Source organism: Dama dama, chromosome 12, assembly GCF_033118175.1.
Source record: "Dama dama isolate Ldn47 chromosome 12, ASM3311817v1, whole genome shotgun sequence".
NCBI lineage: Eukaryota > Metazoa > Chordata > Mammalia > Artiodactyla > Cervidae > Dama > Dama dama.
Genome location: NC_083692.1, coordinates 79,938,091 through 79,956,284, shown reverse-complemented (window position 1 = coordinate 79,956,284; position 18,194 = coordinate 79,938,091). Strand labels below are relative to the sequence as shown.

At 44.2% G+C, this 18,194-nt stretch overlaps 1 protein-coding gene and 1 pseudogene across 1 annotated transcript; both read left to right on the top strand.

Annotated features, from left to right (window-relative positions):
- Positions 1–3,962: 3,962 nt before the first annotated feature.
- PSMB5 (proteasome 20S subunit beta 5) lies at positions 3,963–9,320 on the top strand. The gene is made up of 3 exons (XM_061157791.1): positions 3,963–4,303; positions 4,954–5,260; positions 8,811–9,320. Exons 1-3 carry the CDS (start codon positions 4,106–4,108, stop codon positions 9,095–9,097), a joined length of 792 nt encoding a protein of 263 aa, XP_061013774.1. The 5' UTR covers positions 3,963–4,105; the 3' UTR covers positions 9,098–9,320.
- Positions 9,321–16,603: 7,283 nt separating this feature from the next.
- LOC133067404 (large ribosomal subunit protein uL22-like) lies at positions 16,604–17,223 on the top strand (annotated as a pseudogene).
- Positions 17,224–18,194: the final 971 nt, after the last annotated feature.

The following is an 18,194-nucleotide window of genomic DNA, read 5'->3' as shown; positions in this document are numbered from 1 at the left end:
CGTGGGGAAAACAAAATGGACTGGGACAAAGAGAAAAGAAAGAAGAGCAAGAAAGCCTTGTACGAGGCGCCCAGATACCTTCAGGATGACAGAGCACCGTGGGGCCAGGTGAAGGGGAACTAAAACCTGGAGATCTTTTTCTCCTCTGTTTTGGGCGTGAACATGAACTTCCATCTGCATACAAGCATGGCACATCTGACAGCTGTCTGGCAGTATAGCTTCTCTGACTGGTGCTAAAGTTCTGAGGATGTAGCTGAAAGGATCTATTGGTCCCCTTCCTGCCCAACAGTTCACAATGGCAAGAGATTGGTTTGCAGTTTCAAGGCAGGAGAAAAACTGACTTTGATACCATCATACTGAGTCTAAGTCTTAGACCAACGAAGGGTGGACAGTGACAGCTGGCCCTTCAGAAAGAGAAACTAGTTTGGGGTGGAGTGACAAGCTACATCTACTTCTGGAACCATATGGAGTACATTTTTCTAAACATTACAGCTCCCCCTCTAACCTCATCCTCCAAGCTGACATGATTTCCTAAGGTATCACTCAAATCCCATGTCTCCTCTACTAAGAAACCTTAAAGGGTTGTAAGATCAAATCCACCCCAGGCTGGCATTTAAGGCCCACTGTGACCCAGTCCTAATCCATCCACCACAACCTCTCTTCATGTTATTCCCAGCATATCTCCCACCTCCCCTTCATCTTTTTGAATCTTATCCTCCCAAGTCTGGCTTACATATCACCCATTCGGAAAACCCTCCCCAGGTAGGGGCCGAGAGAGAAGAGGCTCTGAATTTGCGAAACAATGGGATCTAAGTGGTATTTAAGGAAATGAATCCAGACCTCCTTGACAAAGCCTTCCTTGACCCCCAAACTCACCCCAGTCTATACTGACCACCTTTCTTTCTCACTTGTAAACTTATAGCACTTATCATTGTTTTCTTCTCCAACACCTGCTTTACTGAGATATAACTTGTACAATTTATTTTATTTTTGTTTGCACTGGGTCTTCATTGCTGCACATGGGCTTTCTCTAATTGTGGCTTCTCTTTGTTGCAGAGCATGGACTCTAAGGCACACAGACTTCAGTAGCTGTGGCATGTGGGTTCAGTAGTTGCAGCTCTTGGGCTCCAGAGTGCGGCACTCAGTAGTTGCCCCACGGCATATGGGATCCTCCCGGACCAGGACTCGAACCTTTGTCCCCTGCTTTGGCAAGCAGACAACCACTGGACCACCAGGGAAACCCTGTTGAGATATAATTGACATATAGCATTATTTAAGTTTAATGTGTACAATATGATGATTGATACTTCTGTGTATGAGTCTGTGGTATGTATGTATCGCAAAACATTTACTGCAATATGTATAGTTAACAAATCCTTCAGCTCACATAATTATCATTTTTGTTGTTATGGTAAGAACATTTAAGATCTACTCTCAGCAACTTTCAAGTATACAAAAGAATATTGTTAACTATAGTTATTGTGCTATACATTTGATTTCCAGAACTCATTCCTCTTATAACTGGAAGTTTGTACACTTTTGACCAACATCTTCCCATTTTCATCAACTCTGAGCCTCTGACAACCACCAATCTACTGTTTCTAAGAGTTTGGCTTTGTTAGATCCTACATAGAAGTAAGCTCATACAGTATTTGTCTTTCTCTGCCTGACTTCTTTCACTTAACATAATGCCCTCAAGTTTCATCCATCTCATCACAAATGGCAGAATCTCCTTTTTTATGGCTGAATAATATTTTACCACATATATAATACTTTATGCGTCCATACATTGATGATAAATATTGTTTTCATATACTGGTAATTGTGAATAATGTGAACATTGGGTTGCAGCTATCTCTATGAGATAGTGATTTCATTTCCTTTGAATAAGTACCCAGACATGGGATTACTAGATCTATTTTTAATTATTTTTTTGGTGGGGGGAACTTCATACTATTCTCCATGGTATGTATCAGTTTATATTCCCACTCATTTCAGCACTGATCATTTGTACCTCTCCTCTTTGAGGTCTCCCTGAATGGGACCTTGGAGCAGAGAACTAATGTAAGGTAATATGGGAACAGATTCTGGAAGGCTTTGAATGTCATACTGAGGAGCTGAAACTTACAGATGATTTTTAAGCAGGTAGATGATAAGGTCAAGATGATGTTTTAAGAAAATCAACCTGGTACTGTGCAGAATTAATTAGAAACATAGTTTGGGCCCAGAAAAATTAGGAGACTATTTCAGTAATTCAGGATTGAGAAGATGAGAAGCCAAAGGCAATATCAATTGCAATGAAGAAGAATGTGAGCGCACTGTAAAGGGAGAATGAACAGGACTTGGCTTCCAGTGGATGTGGGGGAAAGGAACAGGAGCTGTCAAGTATGAGCCAAGGCTTCAAGCCTCTGTGACTAGAAGAACAATATTGTCATCCTTTCACGTGTTTATCTGAAAAACATATATTGAGCATATAGTTGGCACAGAGAAATACCTGTCTTTACAGATTTTTTTTTTTTCCTTGCCACACAGCTTGGCTTGTGGGATCTTAGCTCTCTGACTAGGGATCAAACCCAGGCCCCTGGCAGTGAAAGCACCAAGACCTAACCACTGGACTGCCAGGGAATTCCAGAGAAATACCTGTCTTTAAAAGCTCACAATCCAGTGAGAGACAAATGTATATTTATAACCAGGTTAAAATATAAAAATGCCTTAAGAAAAGTACAGACCCCATTAGTAGCAGAGGGAAAGAACCACTGAGAGAAGTCAGAAGGAGGATTAGTTGCATTGGAGGAGTGACCGAAAAATAATATGTGCTCAATAAACAGAAGCACTCTGCACTTTCCACACCGTCCAAGTGTGAGACCCACATAAGGATCTTCTGCTTCATTACATTCTGATGGTTGGGTTTGGAAAGAGTTGCCAAATTTCAGCATTAAAAATACAACACATGCAGAGTCTGCTGGGAAGAGGAGGGGCTGAGTTGGGCATCAGAGAAAGAGGAATTTAGATATTGATGGATGTTGCTGCTGGAATCCAACAAGGAAGACTAGACACTGACTTCATAGAAACGTAAAGCAGGAGGCAACATTTCATACATTTGCCCACTTCTTTGCTTGTTAAAGTTCCCAAAAGGGTTGAAAAATGAAGGTGGGTGGAGAGAGGTAGAGACGCCGAAATACAGCACGTTCTTGAATGAGGGCTTGTCTTAGCAAGATTAAGTCAGGAAACCTCTTGGTACATCTTTATGGAGCCTCAACTCTCCTCCAGGCTCTGAAATGGTAAATTACTATTGACTCAGTTATTCAGGAGCTGAATTGCGAATCCAGTCTGTGAATTAACTGGGCCCTTCGCTCTTCCTTCTTTATTCTTCTATCTGCCTTTTGGGCAATTCATTACTTATTAGAATTTCCATCAGGGGGTGGGAGTAAAGACAACACTGAATCTTAAAAATTGGTTGCTGTTAGAGAACCTGGCTATCGTGGAGATTGATGCTATCAAAAAACAAGAGGTATAGCTCTCATGCTTGTTGCGCTTTCTAGCTCCAACTACTGTGGTTTTAGTAACTTCATAGGAAAATGGCCTCAGAGTAGATCATTATTTTACCCAGTATTAGAGAGTGCCCTTAAACAAAATGGCAACTTCAGTCACATTAACAGACCGCTGAAAAGGTATAGATGTTAATTGTTGCTAAGACACCGGGCTGGGCGGGGCAGATTTACCGCTACCGGTTTAGAATAGAGTTTCATCCAGTCACGCCCTTCTCAAAGATGGCCGGCCCCACTTCCCTCCCTCAACCTGACGTTTGCGTTTGCTTCCTATGAATTTGACGTTAATCTAATCCCGTGTTGGTTACGTGGCCAAAGTCAAGATGTCAGCCACACCCCTTTATAATTTAAGGGGAGTGAAGCCATTTATTTTTTTCCTCCTTGGTGAAAATAATTACTCGCGTCTGGCGCTTGTGTTTGGAGGCGTGGTTGCCAGGACTTAAAATGGCTCCTCCCTGGGATAGATTTAATAGGGAGTGAAGCTGTGACGGCGAGGCGTTGCCCGGCCGTTCTTTGCTAGGCGTTCTGGCAGGCAGTTCCCTTTGCCCTTACTAGACATGGCGCTGGCCAGCGTGTTGGAGAGGCCGCTACCGGTGAACCAGCGCGGGTTTTTTGGACTCGGGGGTCGTGCGGATCTGCTGGACCTGGGTCCAGGCAGTCCCAGCGATGGGCTGAGCCTGGCCGCGCCCAGCTGGGGTGTCCCAGAGGAGCCGAGAATTGAAATGCTTCATGGAACCACCACCCTGGCCTTCAAGGTGCAGACACAGCCGCCGCGCCGGGCTGAATCCCGCTCGCCCGCGCCCTTCCCGGCCTCCCAGCCGGTCCGGAACCCACCTTGGCCGCGGCCGCGAAGCCCAGGCGGAGGCTCGGGCCTCGAGCCCCGACCCCGGCAGTTTCGCTGTCTCATTGGCCCGGGAGGCCTCGGTTCTCGCTCTGGCGGGAGCGGGGTGGCGGTGGGGCTGGGGAAAGGTGGGTGAGTGGGAAAAGGATTTCGAGGCCGTTTGGATTGATTCCCAGGCGACCCCAAAGTTTTTGGAAACTGAGTGGCCCGGATAGGTCAGGGTAACTGAAACGTTATGAGGAGGAAAGTTGGTGGGAGGAAGCACTCTAATAGGAGCCAGACAATTGGGATTCCTGGCCTAGCTTTGTAATAACTGGCTCTGTGATCTTGGGTAAGTCATTCGATCTCATTGAGCCTGTTTCCTTAGCCAGTAAGTGAGGGTAATCTCACCTCAAGCTATTGATGTGAAGCTCCAGTGACATATAAGTGGGAAAGTATGTTGTGAAGTATAAAACAGCAGCGACAGAGATGTTCAGGGGTTGTATCGATGCATAAAGAAATGTCAAGGTGATGTTTTTGTGGTCTGATGTGGCCCCTGGCTTGTGTTTTCTCTGATCTTAACAGTTTCGCCACGGAGTCATTGTTGCAGCAGATTCCCGGGCCACAGCCGGTGCCTACATCGCCTCCCAGACAGTAAAGAAGGTGATAGAGATCAATCCCTACCTGCTGGGCACCATGGCTGGGGGTGCAGCGGATTGCAGCTTCTGGGAGCGGCTATTGGCTCGGCAATGTCGAATCTATGAGCTTCGAAACAAGGAACGCATCTCCGTAGCAGCTGCCTCCAAGCTGCTTGCCAACATGGTGTATCAATATAAAGGCATGGGGCTGTCCATGGGCACCATGATCTGTGGCTGGGATAAGAGAGGCCCTGGTAAGTTAAGCTGCAACCGTGTGATTCTTGGGCTGCCATTACAGAGAGGAAGGGTTGCATGAACAGGTGAATGAAAGAGCATATGTCAGTGCTAAGGATGTGTTGATTAGTTCTCTGTTCTTCCTTCTCTTTGTTCAAAGAAGAGATGTGGTGTAGGAAAGGGCACAGAGGTAGATTAGCTGTGTCATTGATCATCCATGTGACTTAGGGCAGGTGGTTTATTTTCTCAACCTGTTTCATCATCTTATATAGGTTCCATGAGGCAATACATGTCAAATATGCAGTGTCTGGCACATAAACTGTTTCTCCTAGTCTCTCCTGTAAAATGATAAGACGTGCAAAGAGTTGTATTTAAGAATTGGGTAATAAAAAAAAAAAAAAAGAATTGGGTAATAGACATAAAAACTCTAATCAGTGCTATCTGATAGAAATGTGAACTAGATATTAAAAAATAAATTAAAAAATTAAATGTGAGCTACACATGTAACATGTAATTTTACTTTTTCCTAATGGATATATTTTAAAAGTGAGAAGAAATGGGTGAAATTAATTTTAACAATGGTCTTAATCCATAATAACTAAAATATCATTTTGGCGTGTGTCAACGTCATTTCAAGAGCTCAGCAGCCACATGTGGCTGGTGGCTACCATATTGGACAACGAAACCAAGTAACTACTCAAACGTTAGTCATTTCTTTTCCCTTTTTCCCTGTAGAGTCTTTGGCCTAGAAGGGGCCCTTTGGGCCCATCTCCTTTCCTTGTTTGATATAATCACCTCGGTCCTGTTGTCTCTGAAAAGAATTCCTTAACCTGTTTTTCTTCCTAGTATATAAAATCCTTGCCAGGAAATTCAGACTTGTATCTGATAGCAGTTCCTCTTCAGCCAATTTTGAATGTCCCTTTAGTCAAGCTGGAATACAGCTAGTCACATTTTGTGTGATTTTCCCCTTTGGTGCTTGAAAATAATTAATCTTTCCTCCTGTTGTTTTTGCTTCATTCATTTACCTGCTTTCTTTCTTTCTTTTTTTTAACCTTGTGGCTTGTGGGTTCTTAGTTCCCTGACCAAGAATTGAACCTGTGCCCTCTGCAGTGAAAGTGCGGAGGCCTAGCCATTGGACGGCCAGGGAATTCCCTCATTTACCTTTCTAAATGCCTAGTTTTCCTCTATTGATCAACTGTAGAATACCCACCACTTTTTCATTTGCTTTGGAGAATATTAGTTCACCCCTCAATAGAGAATGGATGAGGAGAGACTTAAAAGTGCCTGTGAGAGAGGAGCTCTGTTTGTTACTTTGGAAATTGAAACATTTCTCTTTGAAAAGTGTGAAAGAACAGTTCCATACCTCTTGTGCAGTCTGGGGAGGCATTTTGGAAATGTTTTGAACCGTTAGCTATTGGATTGGTCCCAGGTGGTGGATAACAGTATAAAAGAGTACAAAAACTGGCTAGCAAGGAAAACCCAGGAAGCCAGAGCTTAACCTAAATTGTACTATCTCAGAGAAGCCTTCCTGACAAGTTGTCCTGTTCAGGATGAGTCAGCCCCTGGCCTCAAGCAGACTGAGAAAGGATCCCAGATTACTTCATGTGAGGCTGAATGAGATGAATGCCACTTTAAAGAGAATCAGTAAAATGCTGAAAGAATTTAAGGAGGTGGGAAGAATTGCTTCTGATGGGAGAAACTGGGGAGGGCTTCATAGGTAGCCCTGGATGTGAAAAAAGAAACAGACGAACAAACGAGGGGGAAGAAGCATGAGGTCTTGCAGGGAGTAACTGGAAGTCTCGTTTAATTGGAGCTAGAAAAATGTGTGAAGCAGAGTAGTGAGCCAGAGAGCCAGAAAGGGAAATTGGAACCAGATGGTGCACTGGCTTGGCAAGGTAGTGGCAGTGGGCCTGAGGAGGGGCTCCATGTTAGAACCATCGGAACCTGGAAACTGATAAGGGCCGTTCTTTTCAACCTGGCTTGTATCGTGAACACCTGAAGAACGTCAGAATCTAGCTCTGTGCTTGTCCCCCACCCAGACCAATTAAAAAAGAATACCTGGGTTAAGTCCTTGGCATCTTTTTAAAAATACCTGGAGTTCCCTGGCAGTCCAGTGGTTAGGAATTGGCACTTTCACTGCCCGGGGCCCAGGTTGGGGCCCAGGTTCAGTCCCTGGTTGGAGAACTAAGGTCCTGGGAGCTACATGCCCTGGCCAAAAAAAAAACTTCCTTAGATGATGCTGGTGCATAGTTAGTGTTGAGACCCACTGAAATAGGAAAAATATTAGTGCTGCATTGACAGAATTTGAAGATACAGAAGGAAGTGGATTGGTAGGGCAGAAGAGTGATGAGTTTTTGGTCTGTAGGGGAGAACCACTGGAAGTATTTGAGGACAGAAAATTTAAATATGAATTTGGTAAAAAAAAAAAAATATATATATATATGAATTTGGTGACAAAGGCATCCAGCTGGAGAGGTCCAGGGGCAGATGGAAGTGATAAAAATTTTATTAAATCTGTGTCTAACTTTTTGTTATACTAGCGGTTGGCTAACTTTTCCATAAAGGACCAAATGTAAGTAAATATTCTAGGTTTGCCCGCTCTGTAATCTTTGTCTCAACTACATAGCTTGGTTTTAGCATAACAGCAGTCCTAGACAATCTATACACAAAAGGTTGTGGGTGTGATCCAAAAAAAAAACTATAAAAATAGGCAGTTGGGGGAATTCCCTCATGGTCCAGTGGTTAGGATTGTGCACTTTCACTGCTGAGAGGGCCTGGGTTTGGGGAGCTAAGATCTCGCAAGCTGCATGATGTGGCCAGAAAAAAGAAAGAAGATAAATTTTTTTTTTAATTAAAAAAAAAAAAAAAAAAGGCGGTTGGCCTGGCCAACTGTTTAGTCTATACCAGCACTGTCCAATAGAAATATAATGTGAGCCATACATGTAATCTTAAATGTTGTAGCCATGTTTTTAAAATTGAAAAGGAAAAGTAATTTTAATAATATATTTTATTTAACCTGATAGATCCAAAAGACTATCACTCCAGCATATGTAGAAGGTACTAGCTTCAAGTGTTGAGTCACATGTGGCTGATGGCTACCATGTTGGACAGTGCAGGTTCTTTACAATATGACTTAGAATTCTAGACTTTATTCTCTTACTCTGTGATAGAAGAGATAGCATACTTGTCCAGATAATATTCCCAAATAGCCTGAACTCTTGAGGGTTAGGATTGTCTCAGACATTATCTCCCACAGTGCCTGAAGTTCTGTGCTTGAAACCAAAGTCATTTGAATTATACTAGTTTTTTGGTTGTACAAAGAAGACAGACAAGGCAGTAACTGTAATGTTAGGTGAGATGGAGTGGAATGTGTAGAATCCTGAAGTATTCATATTTAATTTTATTTCTTCACTTTTTTTTTCTTTGTAATTTTATAGAACTGCTATTTTCTTGAATTTCTGTTGGTCTTCCTGGGTTTCAAGAGGAAAGGAGAACTGTTGCCTTTAAAGATGAATTAGATGTCAGAAGAGGTGATCATTGTTTTCTTACTAATCTCATCTCTCTTTCCAGGCCTCTACTACGTGGACAGTGAAGGAAACCGGATCTCGGGGGCCACCTTCTCTGTAGGTTCTGGCTCTGTATATGCTTATGGGGTCATGGATCGGGGTTACTCCTATGACCTGGAGGTGGAGGAGGCCTATGATCTGGCCCGTCGAGCCATCTACCAAGCCACCTACAGAGATGCCTACTCAGGAGGTTCAGTCAATCTCTACCATGTCAGGGAGGATGGCTGGATCCGGGTCTCCAGTGACAATGTCGCTGATCTACATGACAAGTATAGTGGATCTACCCGCTGAAGGAGGATGGATGTGGCTGCTTGCATTTCTTGGGGGTGACTGTTGTTGGTAATAGGGTACAGTTCCCCATCCTCTAGTGGAGGGGATCCCCAATTGTATCAATCACATTTTCTTTAATCTCTGGTGCATTGACCTCCATGTGTTACCAGCTGTTAATGAGCTACTGCAGAGGTAATTATTGGTTTTACTTTCTTGAATGTTAACATGACACTACTCGACCTCAGCCTGTTTTGCGTCTTTTCTCCACACTGTCCCTCCTCCAAGCACTTTACAGTCAAATGGGCTGGGACAGTGGGAGGGAAGGGACTGTAATTACAGGAAACAGCGGTGTGAAGACATTGTCTAGTGAATACATTAACATCCCCACTCATGAAGCTAATAACAAAGGAGAAGGAGAGAGCGGCAGGGAGGAGGGAGAGACGTCTTGATTCCGTTTGCAGAGAGATGAAAAGTTGATGAGGTGGAAAGATGCACAGGAAAAAGCTCTCCCCCTGTGCTGGGGGGAGGGAGGCTGATGCCACATGCAGAGCAGAGAGGTGAGGAGGGTAAGCCAGTTGGGAAAGGAAGGCTTTGACCCTGGGAACAGAGAGGACAGAGAGGTGTGTGTGAAAGCATAGTGACCACGAGCCTGGTGATGCCTGTCCTTCTGGCCCTGCGGTGTGTGTTTGTGGGAGACAGAGGGAAATGATTGTGGACTTCTAGCGTCCTGGGCAGGAAACAGCACAAAATTGTTCCTGGAGCCTGTGGGTGCGGAAGAGTCCCTGCTGAGAGCAGAGAGATGGCAAATTTTTCACCCCGAGCACTGAGGGGCTTCCCAGGCTGTGGTGGCAGCAGATGGCAAGGCCTTCTGTGAAGGAGAAGACAGGAGAGATGCAGGAGGTTGATGGGAGAAACCTTTAGATAATGCGGAGGGTGTAAACACTGCTTCATGTGAGTTGGCAAGAAAGAAGAAAGTGGTTGGTGAGGGTGACTGTTGAGTGTCCTCTTTTGAGGCCAAGGGGCTGGGAGGGGTCACTCAGAGATAAGCGAGCTATGAAGCCTGTTCTCTCCTGCATTGCAGCCACCTTCCCTCCTTGCACTTCCCTCCTGCTCAGCCCCACGCAGTCTCTGAAGTCTCCGTATTGATTGATGAGGGCTGTCGGCCAGGAACTGATCGAGGCTTGTTAATTGCATTTGTCAAATGCGGGGAAATTGGGAATTAGTGAGACCAGAGAAGGGAGTTTGGAAAACAAATGGCTCTCGTGCCTGAGGAGATTCATTTTGCTGAAAAGTGTCTCCGGAGCCCCTGGAGCCGGGAGCTGCCAGTGTGGACCAAGACCTGCTCTACACAGGGCAGGCAGCAGCCACACCACAGCTCCTTCTGCGCCGCAGTCCAGAGGCCCGGGCACAGCTGTCTTCCTCTCTCTTAGGACAGTGCTTTGCAGACCTTTTTCAAAATTAGAACTCTTTAAAATGAACTCAGGAGAAATCCCAGCCCCTGAACGAAATCAAGTCAGATTGAAGTAGAGTTGAAGGGTCCAGCGCTTCAACCATTGAGCTTTCCCCTCTAGCCACTTCTCACACCCTGCTTCCCCCACACACACATACTCCCTGGTACTTCTTGGTACCCTAGTGAAAGTTGCTCGGTTGTGTCTGACTCCACGACTCCATGGACTGTCCATGGAATTCTCCAGGCCAGAATACTGGAGTGGGTAGCCTTTCCCTTCTCCAGGGGATCTTCCCAACCCAGGGATCGAACCCAGGTCTCCCACATTTCGGACAAATTCTTCACCAGCTGAGCCACAAAGAAAGCCCCTTGATAACCTAAGGAGCATAATTTGAAAATACCTGCCCTGGGAAGTAACCTGGAAGGTGAAAAGAGTTGAAGATTGGAAATCTACCCTGACCCCAGAGAGCATGAGTCCCTCGGCTCAGCCCATGAAAAAAAATTGAGTCTGGAGAGAAGAGTCTTGAAGTAGGGCTGCCCTTGTCCTGTTGCTATCCCACACCTGACTTGCAGTGGTCTAGCTGTTCAATTTAACACATATTCTGCACTGGAAGAGTCCTGTTAAGGCAAGAAACATCCTAGAGTCCTGTATTCTTGCATACCCTTGTTTCTCTGCCTTCCTGGATTTTGGATAAAAGAATAGCTTAATGGAAGAGATCCACTTATGGTAGGTTTTCTGGAAAGAGCAGAGCAGAGGTAGAGGAAAGCTGCAAGTCTAGACCCAGTGACACCCATTCGATGTTGGCAGTTTCTTGCTGCTATGACTGGTAGGGAGCTGGCTTTGTGGTGCTGTGAGTCTGCTTGCATGGGGATGATGGATGCTGCATAGCATCTGAGAGATGCTGTTGAGTGAAGTGTACCAGTTCAGGGACTCCCATCAGATTCATTTCCCAGTGCAATCCTCTTGACAAAGGATGATGGAAAAGAAATTGCCTTAAATAGCGGGAAGATTAATTTCTCCCGGCAGTTCCCAGGCATCCAAGGGCCAGGGCTTTTTAAGTGATGTCTGACAATTTCTCCTCCTTCCACAGATAGCTCAGTAACACCAAAATCTGACTCCTCAGGGTAGGTGATGGGACTAATCTGATTAAATAGGGAGCAAAACACTCTTAGAGGCCCCACGCTTTCTTTTTGGCAGGGAATGCTGTGGGGTTGAAGACAGATGTGGCTTATAGCATCACCATACCAGGCAAGGGAGGGCTGCAGGAAGCAGCAGTGCCCTGTTGGGTGAGTAGAATGTTCAAGAGGGATGGTGAGAAGGTAAGCAAGGACAGGGCAGGGAGGGAAGAAGGGCATAGTTAAAGCAAATCAGGGACTGAAGCATAATAGTTACTGAGTGTTCCCTCTTTAGGCAAAACCAGAAGGTCGGTGTCTCTTGATATCCTCCTCAGCTAGCAAATGAGAAAACTGTCAAAGTCATTTGGGGAGTGGAAAGTTACATCCTTTGAGGGGAAATAAAACAACTGATTTATTCTGGTCCATGAGTTCTACGTGGTCTGTCAGGGGAGGGAAGCATGAGGTGGGATGGAAGGGTCAGGTGAGAAAAGGGAGGGAATCCGGGGGAGCAGTTCCCCCCAGGAGGAGGATGGTGGGGTCAGTGGCAGTTTATATGCATGTGTCTAATTTGGTGGGTACAGTTAGGTGTTTCATTCTTGTTGGTTTTAATTGTTTTGTTAAGAGCCCCTCCTGCCAGGCTTCTAACAGATAAGATGCTTGGAAACTGACCAGTAGCAGTGACCTCAAGATAGGATTAAGAGCTTTATGATTTAAAACATATGTATATTGCAACTAAGCATCTCTGCTGTTTGGAGGATTTTTTTGTTTGTTTTTTAAATTCTAGTTTCCCTTTAGGGAGTCAGATCATATTGGGAAAGCTTTAATTATAGCGGGCAAGATGAGAGAGCAAACCTTCATCAGAACTGCCCTGATCAGCAGCTGCTGGCAACCTCCTGCCTGACCCAGGCCACCCCTCACCCCCTCAGCAGCCGACTGTCCACATCTCTGCGGCGCACCCCAGGCCTGGCCTCCGAGCCAAGTTCTGGCTTCTTGGGGCTATGCCCCACTGAAGCATTTCAATAAAAACCATTTCTAAAATGTCCCATTCGCAGTTGTTAATGGGTCAGGCAGAAGAAATTCTACCCACGTCAGCTTCTTGGGTTTATTTAACCCAACTTCTTTCTCCCTGAAGCTCTGCCTCTGAGTTAGGCACCAAGCCTGACTTGGTGCTTAACCCTTTATAATCCAGACTTAACTGTCATCAACCATGAAGATCCAAACCAGTTTATTTAAAAGGATATAATAAGGCAATGTCAGTTCAACCCCTTCTGATGCCTCCCCTCCTCCCCCCCACCCCATCCTCTCAGGCTGCCCCTTCTTTCTGTTGTTCCTTTGCTTGATTTCATGTTTTCTCTCTGCTCTCACTTTATAAAAATTCCCTTCTTCGCAGAATTTAAGTAAAAACTAATCCATCAATAAACCAAATGCTGCTGATGGACTTTAATATAACAAGAAAAGGTTATCGCTAGCTTCAGGGTACTCAAAAAGCTGGTATTACAGAGGGAAGCACAGATGGAATGTGAGAGAGGGAGCTGGAAAAAAACTAGACAAATGGGAGACAGAAACAGAAAAGCGACTCCTGGACAGCAAGAGGGAGATTGAGCAAAGAGGAGAGGGAGACGGGGACGTGGCAGAGAAGATGGATGGAGACATTGATGGGCAGAGCCGAACTGTGAATGGGGGGGTCAGGGAGTGGGAAGGGAGCCTCAGAAGGACAGTGATAAAGAGAGTGGGCAGAGAAACGGGGAAGAAGGAAGCGGCGAGAAGCTAATGCACAGTGAAACATGTCCCCCTGGAGACAGATAATTTCTCCAGCCATACATAATGAACACGTGCCTCTGTGTGCTGGCCCTGTGCTGTCACAGTCACTTACATTCCGCAAGAATCTCTGTGTCTCCACTGCTTGTGCAAGGTTGGCAAGAAGGCTGGCACTCTCTCAGAACCACCTTCTCAAGCCAGCCAGGTAGACGGGAGAGGAGAAACCTCTCTCATGAGAAGCAGCAGCATAAGTGAGGCAGGGTCACAGATTCAGCACCTTCTTTTTTCCCCAGTACCTTTTTAACATTTTATTTTTAGGCACACAAAGAGGTCTTCTCTCCCCTCACCTTCCTACACCTGGCCACTCACCTCACAACATACACGCCCACAGGTCAGGACAAAGGCTATTCAAATGGCAAGGAGGAAGAAACACAAGCTCCCAGGAAGACAGGAATAGCAGGCACTTCCAGTAAGAAGGAAATAAGCAGGTCCACATGGGAATTTGTGTAGCCCACAAGGGACCAAAATCAAAGGGATATTTTTATACCTACTGCAGTTGTTTTCCCAGCCTAGCCTCAGCCACTGCTCTCCCAGGGACATCAGACATGCTTAGCCTTCCCCTGCATAGAGTTCGACAGAACACACTGACCCTTTATTCATCGCATTTCTTCTGGAGTGGTGATGTGTGGTGTTGTCTGAATAGAGGGCATCCACTGAGCACCAGGGTTCTGTGGAAGAACTCATAATCACCTTGTTTCCCTTGAGTCTTGAGGCTGCCCTCCCAGCTTCATCTTCAGAAAGGAAAGCAGTGGTGCATTTTAAACCAGAACAACAGGTTAAACACAGTCCCACGTCTCTAAGTAGTACCTCCCAAAGAGGGAAAAGGCACAGAAAGGTGGATCAGCCTTGAGTCAGTAGAACCCAACTGCGATCCTCAACTACCTTGGTTACATCCAAGAGCAGCTATGTAAGGTCTCATATTGTTTTATGGTATCTGTCTTCCTTCTCAGTTAAGCATTTACTCTACTATACATTTTGTTTATTCCCCTATGGCTGGCGTGGTGCAGGCTACTTAGTAGAGATAATATAATGTATTTTTAATGAATAAATGCATAAATGAAGGATTTCATTATGGTATCTTAATGTCAGTGATTCTTACCCCTTCTCAGCACTATGACTCCCTATATTATTATTGCTCCTCTGAAACATACTATGAAATGTTACTAATTTTTAAATGAAGACAACTTAAAATTACCTGCTTTATGAATCTTTAAAAGATGTTATGCCACCCCCTGCTTATAAATGATCACAACTGGTGCCATCAGTTCAGTTCAGTTGCTCAGTTGTGTCCGACTCTTTGCGACCCCGTGAACTGCACCATGCCAGGCTTCCCTGTCCTTCACCATCTCCTGGAGCTTGCCCAAACTCATGTCCATTGGGTCAGTGACACCATCCAACATCTCTTGGATACCACAGAAAGCAGTTTTAAGAAGCATACCGGCCCATCCCCACCTTGCCTGGCTCCTGCAGTCCTGCTATCTTTGTCTTCAAACTGCAGGATTAGTTGCAGACAGAATACGATCAGCCCCTGAAGAATTGAGCTGCAGGTATAGCTCTGTACATTATCTCCCTTAGTGTACTTTGTTTTATTCTGTTTTTCCCTTCAATCTATGGACAGAGGCTTAGCCAATACCCAAGCCTGGTTCCTGGGTGTCAGGCACCTGAGTGACTTGCTCTTTATAAGGAAAAGACTCCTGGTGAAAGAGAGGAAGTTGTATCACCAAGCCCCATGCCCAAAAATGGAGACAAGTCACCTTTCTTTGGGTTTTGGTTTCCTTCAAAATCTAGCATTGTGCCACTTGTTTTTCTTCCACTGCTTAAACAGAATGCTTTGACATCCTAGGTGGTGTTCATTAACTTGTGCTTTGGAGTCTTCTGCAGCGTTATAATGGAGTCCTAAAATAAATCATAGAATCCCAGAGTCCTTGAGACTATAACCTTGTTTTGAGAAAGGGTTGAATCTACATGTTGTTGTTCAGTCACTAAGTCGTGTCCAGCTCTTTGTGACCCCATGGACTGCAGCACACCAGGCTTCCCTGTCCATCACAAACTCCCGGAGCTTGCTTAAACTCATGTCCTTTGAGTCGGTGATGTCATCCAACCGTCTCATCCTCTGTCATCCCCTTCTCCTTATGCCCCCAATCTTTCCCAGCATCAGGGTCTTTTCCAGTGAGTCAGCTTTTCGCATTAGGTGTCCAAAGTATTGGAGCTTCAGCTTCAGCATCAGTCCTTCCAATGAATATTCAGAGTTGATTGATTTCCTTTAAGATTGACTGGTTTGATCTCCTTGCTAAAGCAAAAAAAAAAAAAAAACCACAATTATTTTTTAAAAATTTTGAAATGCTTGAAAACTTCAGAAAAGTTGAAAGAATAGTACAATGAATACTCACTTATCCTTCACATATGTTCACTAATGTTATTCTGCCATATTTGCTTTATATGTATATATCCATTTACTTATTTTTTTCCATTTACTTATTTACTGAATCATTTGAAAGTACAGAGATCATATTTTACCCCTAAATATGTCTCCTAAGAGCTAAAATATTCCCTTACAAAACTACAATACTGTTATCACACCAAGAAATTTAAATGATCATATTATCTAATATCCTGTCTATATTCAAATTCACCAACTGTCCCAGTAATGTCCATTATACCTTTTTTTTTTCCTGATCCAGAATTTAATCAAGGCTCACACATCACATTTAATTGTCATGTCTTTTCAGTTGCCTTTAATTTAGAATAGGTCATCATATTTGTGTGTCTCTTATGACATTTATACTTTGAAGAGCACAGACCATCATATGTCTTGCGCTATCTGGATTTGTCTGATTCTTTCCTGATGATTAGATTCAGGTTAAACATTTTTAGCAAGAATATTGCCTAGGTTATATTGTATACTTCCCACTGCAATGCTGCTGAAGGGACATGATGTCAGTTTGTTACATTACTGATGATGCTAAAGTGTGCCTGTTAGGTTTCTCCTTTATAAAGGTACATTTGCCCTTTGTAATTTCCTGGAGAAGGAAATGGCAACCCACTCCAGTATTCTTGCCTGGAAAATCCCATGGACAGAGGAGCCTGGTAGGCCACAGTCCATGAGGTCACGAAGAGTCAGATACGACTGAGCAACTTCACTTTATTCTCCTTTATAAAGGTACATTTGCGCTTTTCCGGTAAGCGGCCTGAGCTGACCCTTAAAAATGGTGCGCTATTCACTAGACCCAGAAAACCCCACAAAATCATGCAAATCAAGAGGTTCAAATCTTCGTGTTCACTTTAAGAACACTCGTGAGACTGCCCAGGCCATAAAGGGTATGCATATCCGAAAAGCCACCAAGTATCTGAAGGATGTCACTTTAAAGAAGTAATGTGTGCCATTCCGTCGTTACAATGGTGGAGTTGGTAGGTGTACACAGGCCAAACAGTGGGGCTAGACGCAGGGTCGGTGGCCCAAAAAGAGTGCTGAATTTTTACTACACATGCTCAAAAATGCAGAGAGTAATGCTGAACTTAAGGGCTTAGATGTAGATTCTCTGGTCATTGAGCACATCCAAGTGAACAAAGCCCCCAAGATGAGGCACAGGACTTACAGAGCTCACGGTCGGATCAACCCCTACATGAGCTCTCCCTGCCACACTGAGATGATCCTTACTGAAAAAGAACAGATTGTTCCTAAACCAGAAGAGGAGGTTGCACAGAAGAAAAAGATATCCCAGAAGAAACTGAAGAAACAAAAACTTATGGCCCGGGAATAAATGCCGCAGAAAATAAATGCAAATAAAAGTAAAAAAAAATAAATAAATAAAGGTACATTTGCCCTTTGTAATTAACTGTCAGTAAATTAATAGTAAGTAGAATGATTATTTGAAATCATGGGAATATCCTATTCTCCCACAGTCTTGAACCCACTGGTTTTAGCATCCACTGATGATCCACTGAATCACTTTTTGCATTGGTGGTTGCAAATGTTGGTTTTTCACATTCTGTCCTTTCTTCTATCTATATTAGCTGACATTGATCTTTCGTTTCCTCTTCCTCCTTTTACTTTGCATTTATCAACCTTCAACTTGTTACATTATTAAATTTTAATTTTTTTGTATTTTTTCTTTTTTTGTTTTTACATATTCTATGTGAAGAACTAACTCATTAGAAAAGACCCTGATGCTGGGAAAGATTGAAGGCAGGAAAAGGGGACAACAGGGATAAGATGGTTGGATAGCATCACCAACTTAATGGACATGCAAGTCTGAGCAAGCTCTGGGAGATGGTGAAGGACAGGAAAGCCTGGTATGCTGCAGTCCATGGGGTCGCAAAGAGTAGGACACGACTAAGCGGCTGAACTGACTGAAAGGAAGACATCCCAGCTGTTTATACTGTTTATTTTGCATTTAACAATTCATCAAATCCATAACTTTCTTCTTTGAAAACCTAATTGACTCTCACTCCTGCTACAACATAACTCCTTTCTTCACTCTTCCTTGAGTGCTGTGTCCTTCTGCCTGTCTTCCTTCTCTTTTCCTTTGCATTATCTTCCACGTTTCCGTAACCTGCCATTTCTCCAAATCTCAACACTCTCACACTCTTCCCTCTCCAGTGTCTCTGAGGACACAGCCCCAGCCGGACTCTGGATTTCCTTCCACTGCTGTTCTAAAATGCTCTCCGTGTGCTGATGAATGACTGTTAGAATCAGCTTCCCGGCCTCGTGCTAGGAGAAGCTAGATTTCACTGTAT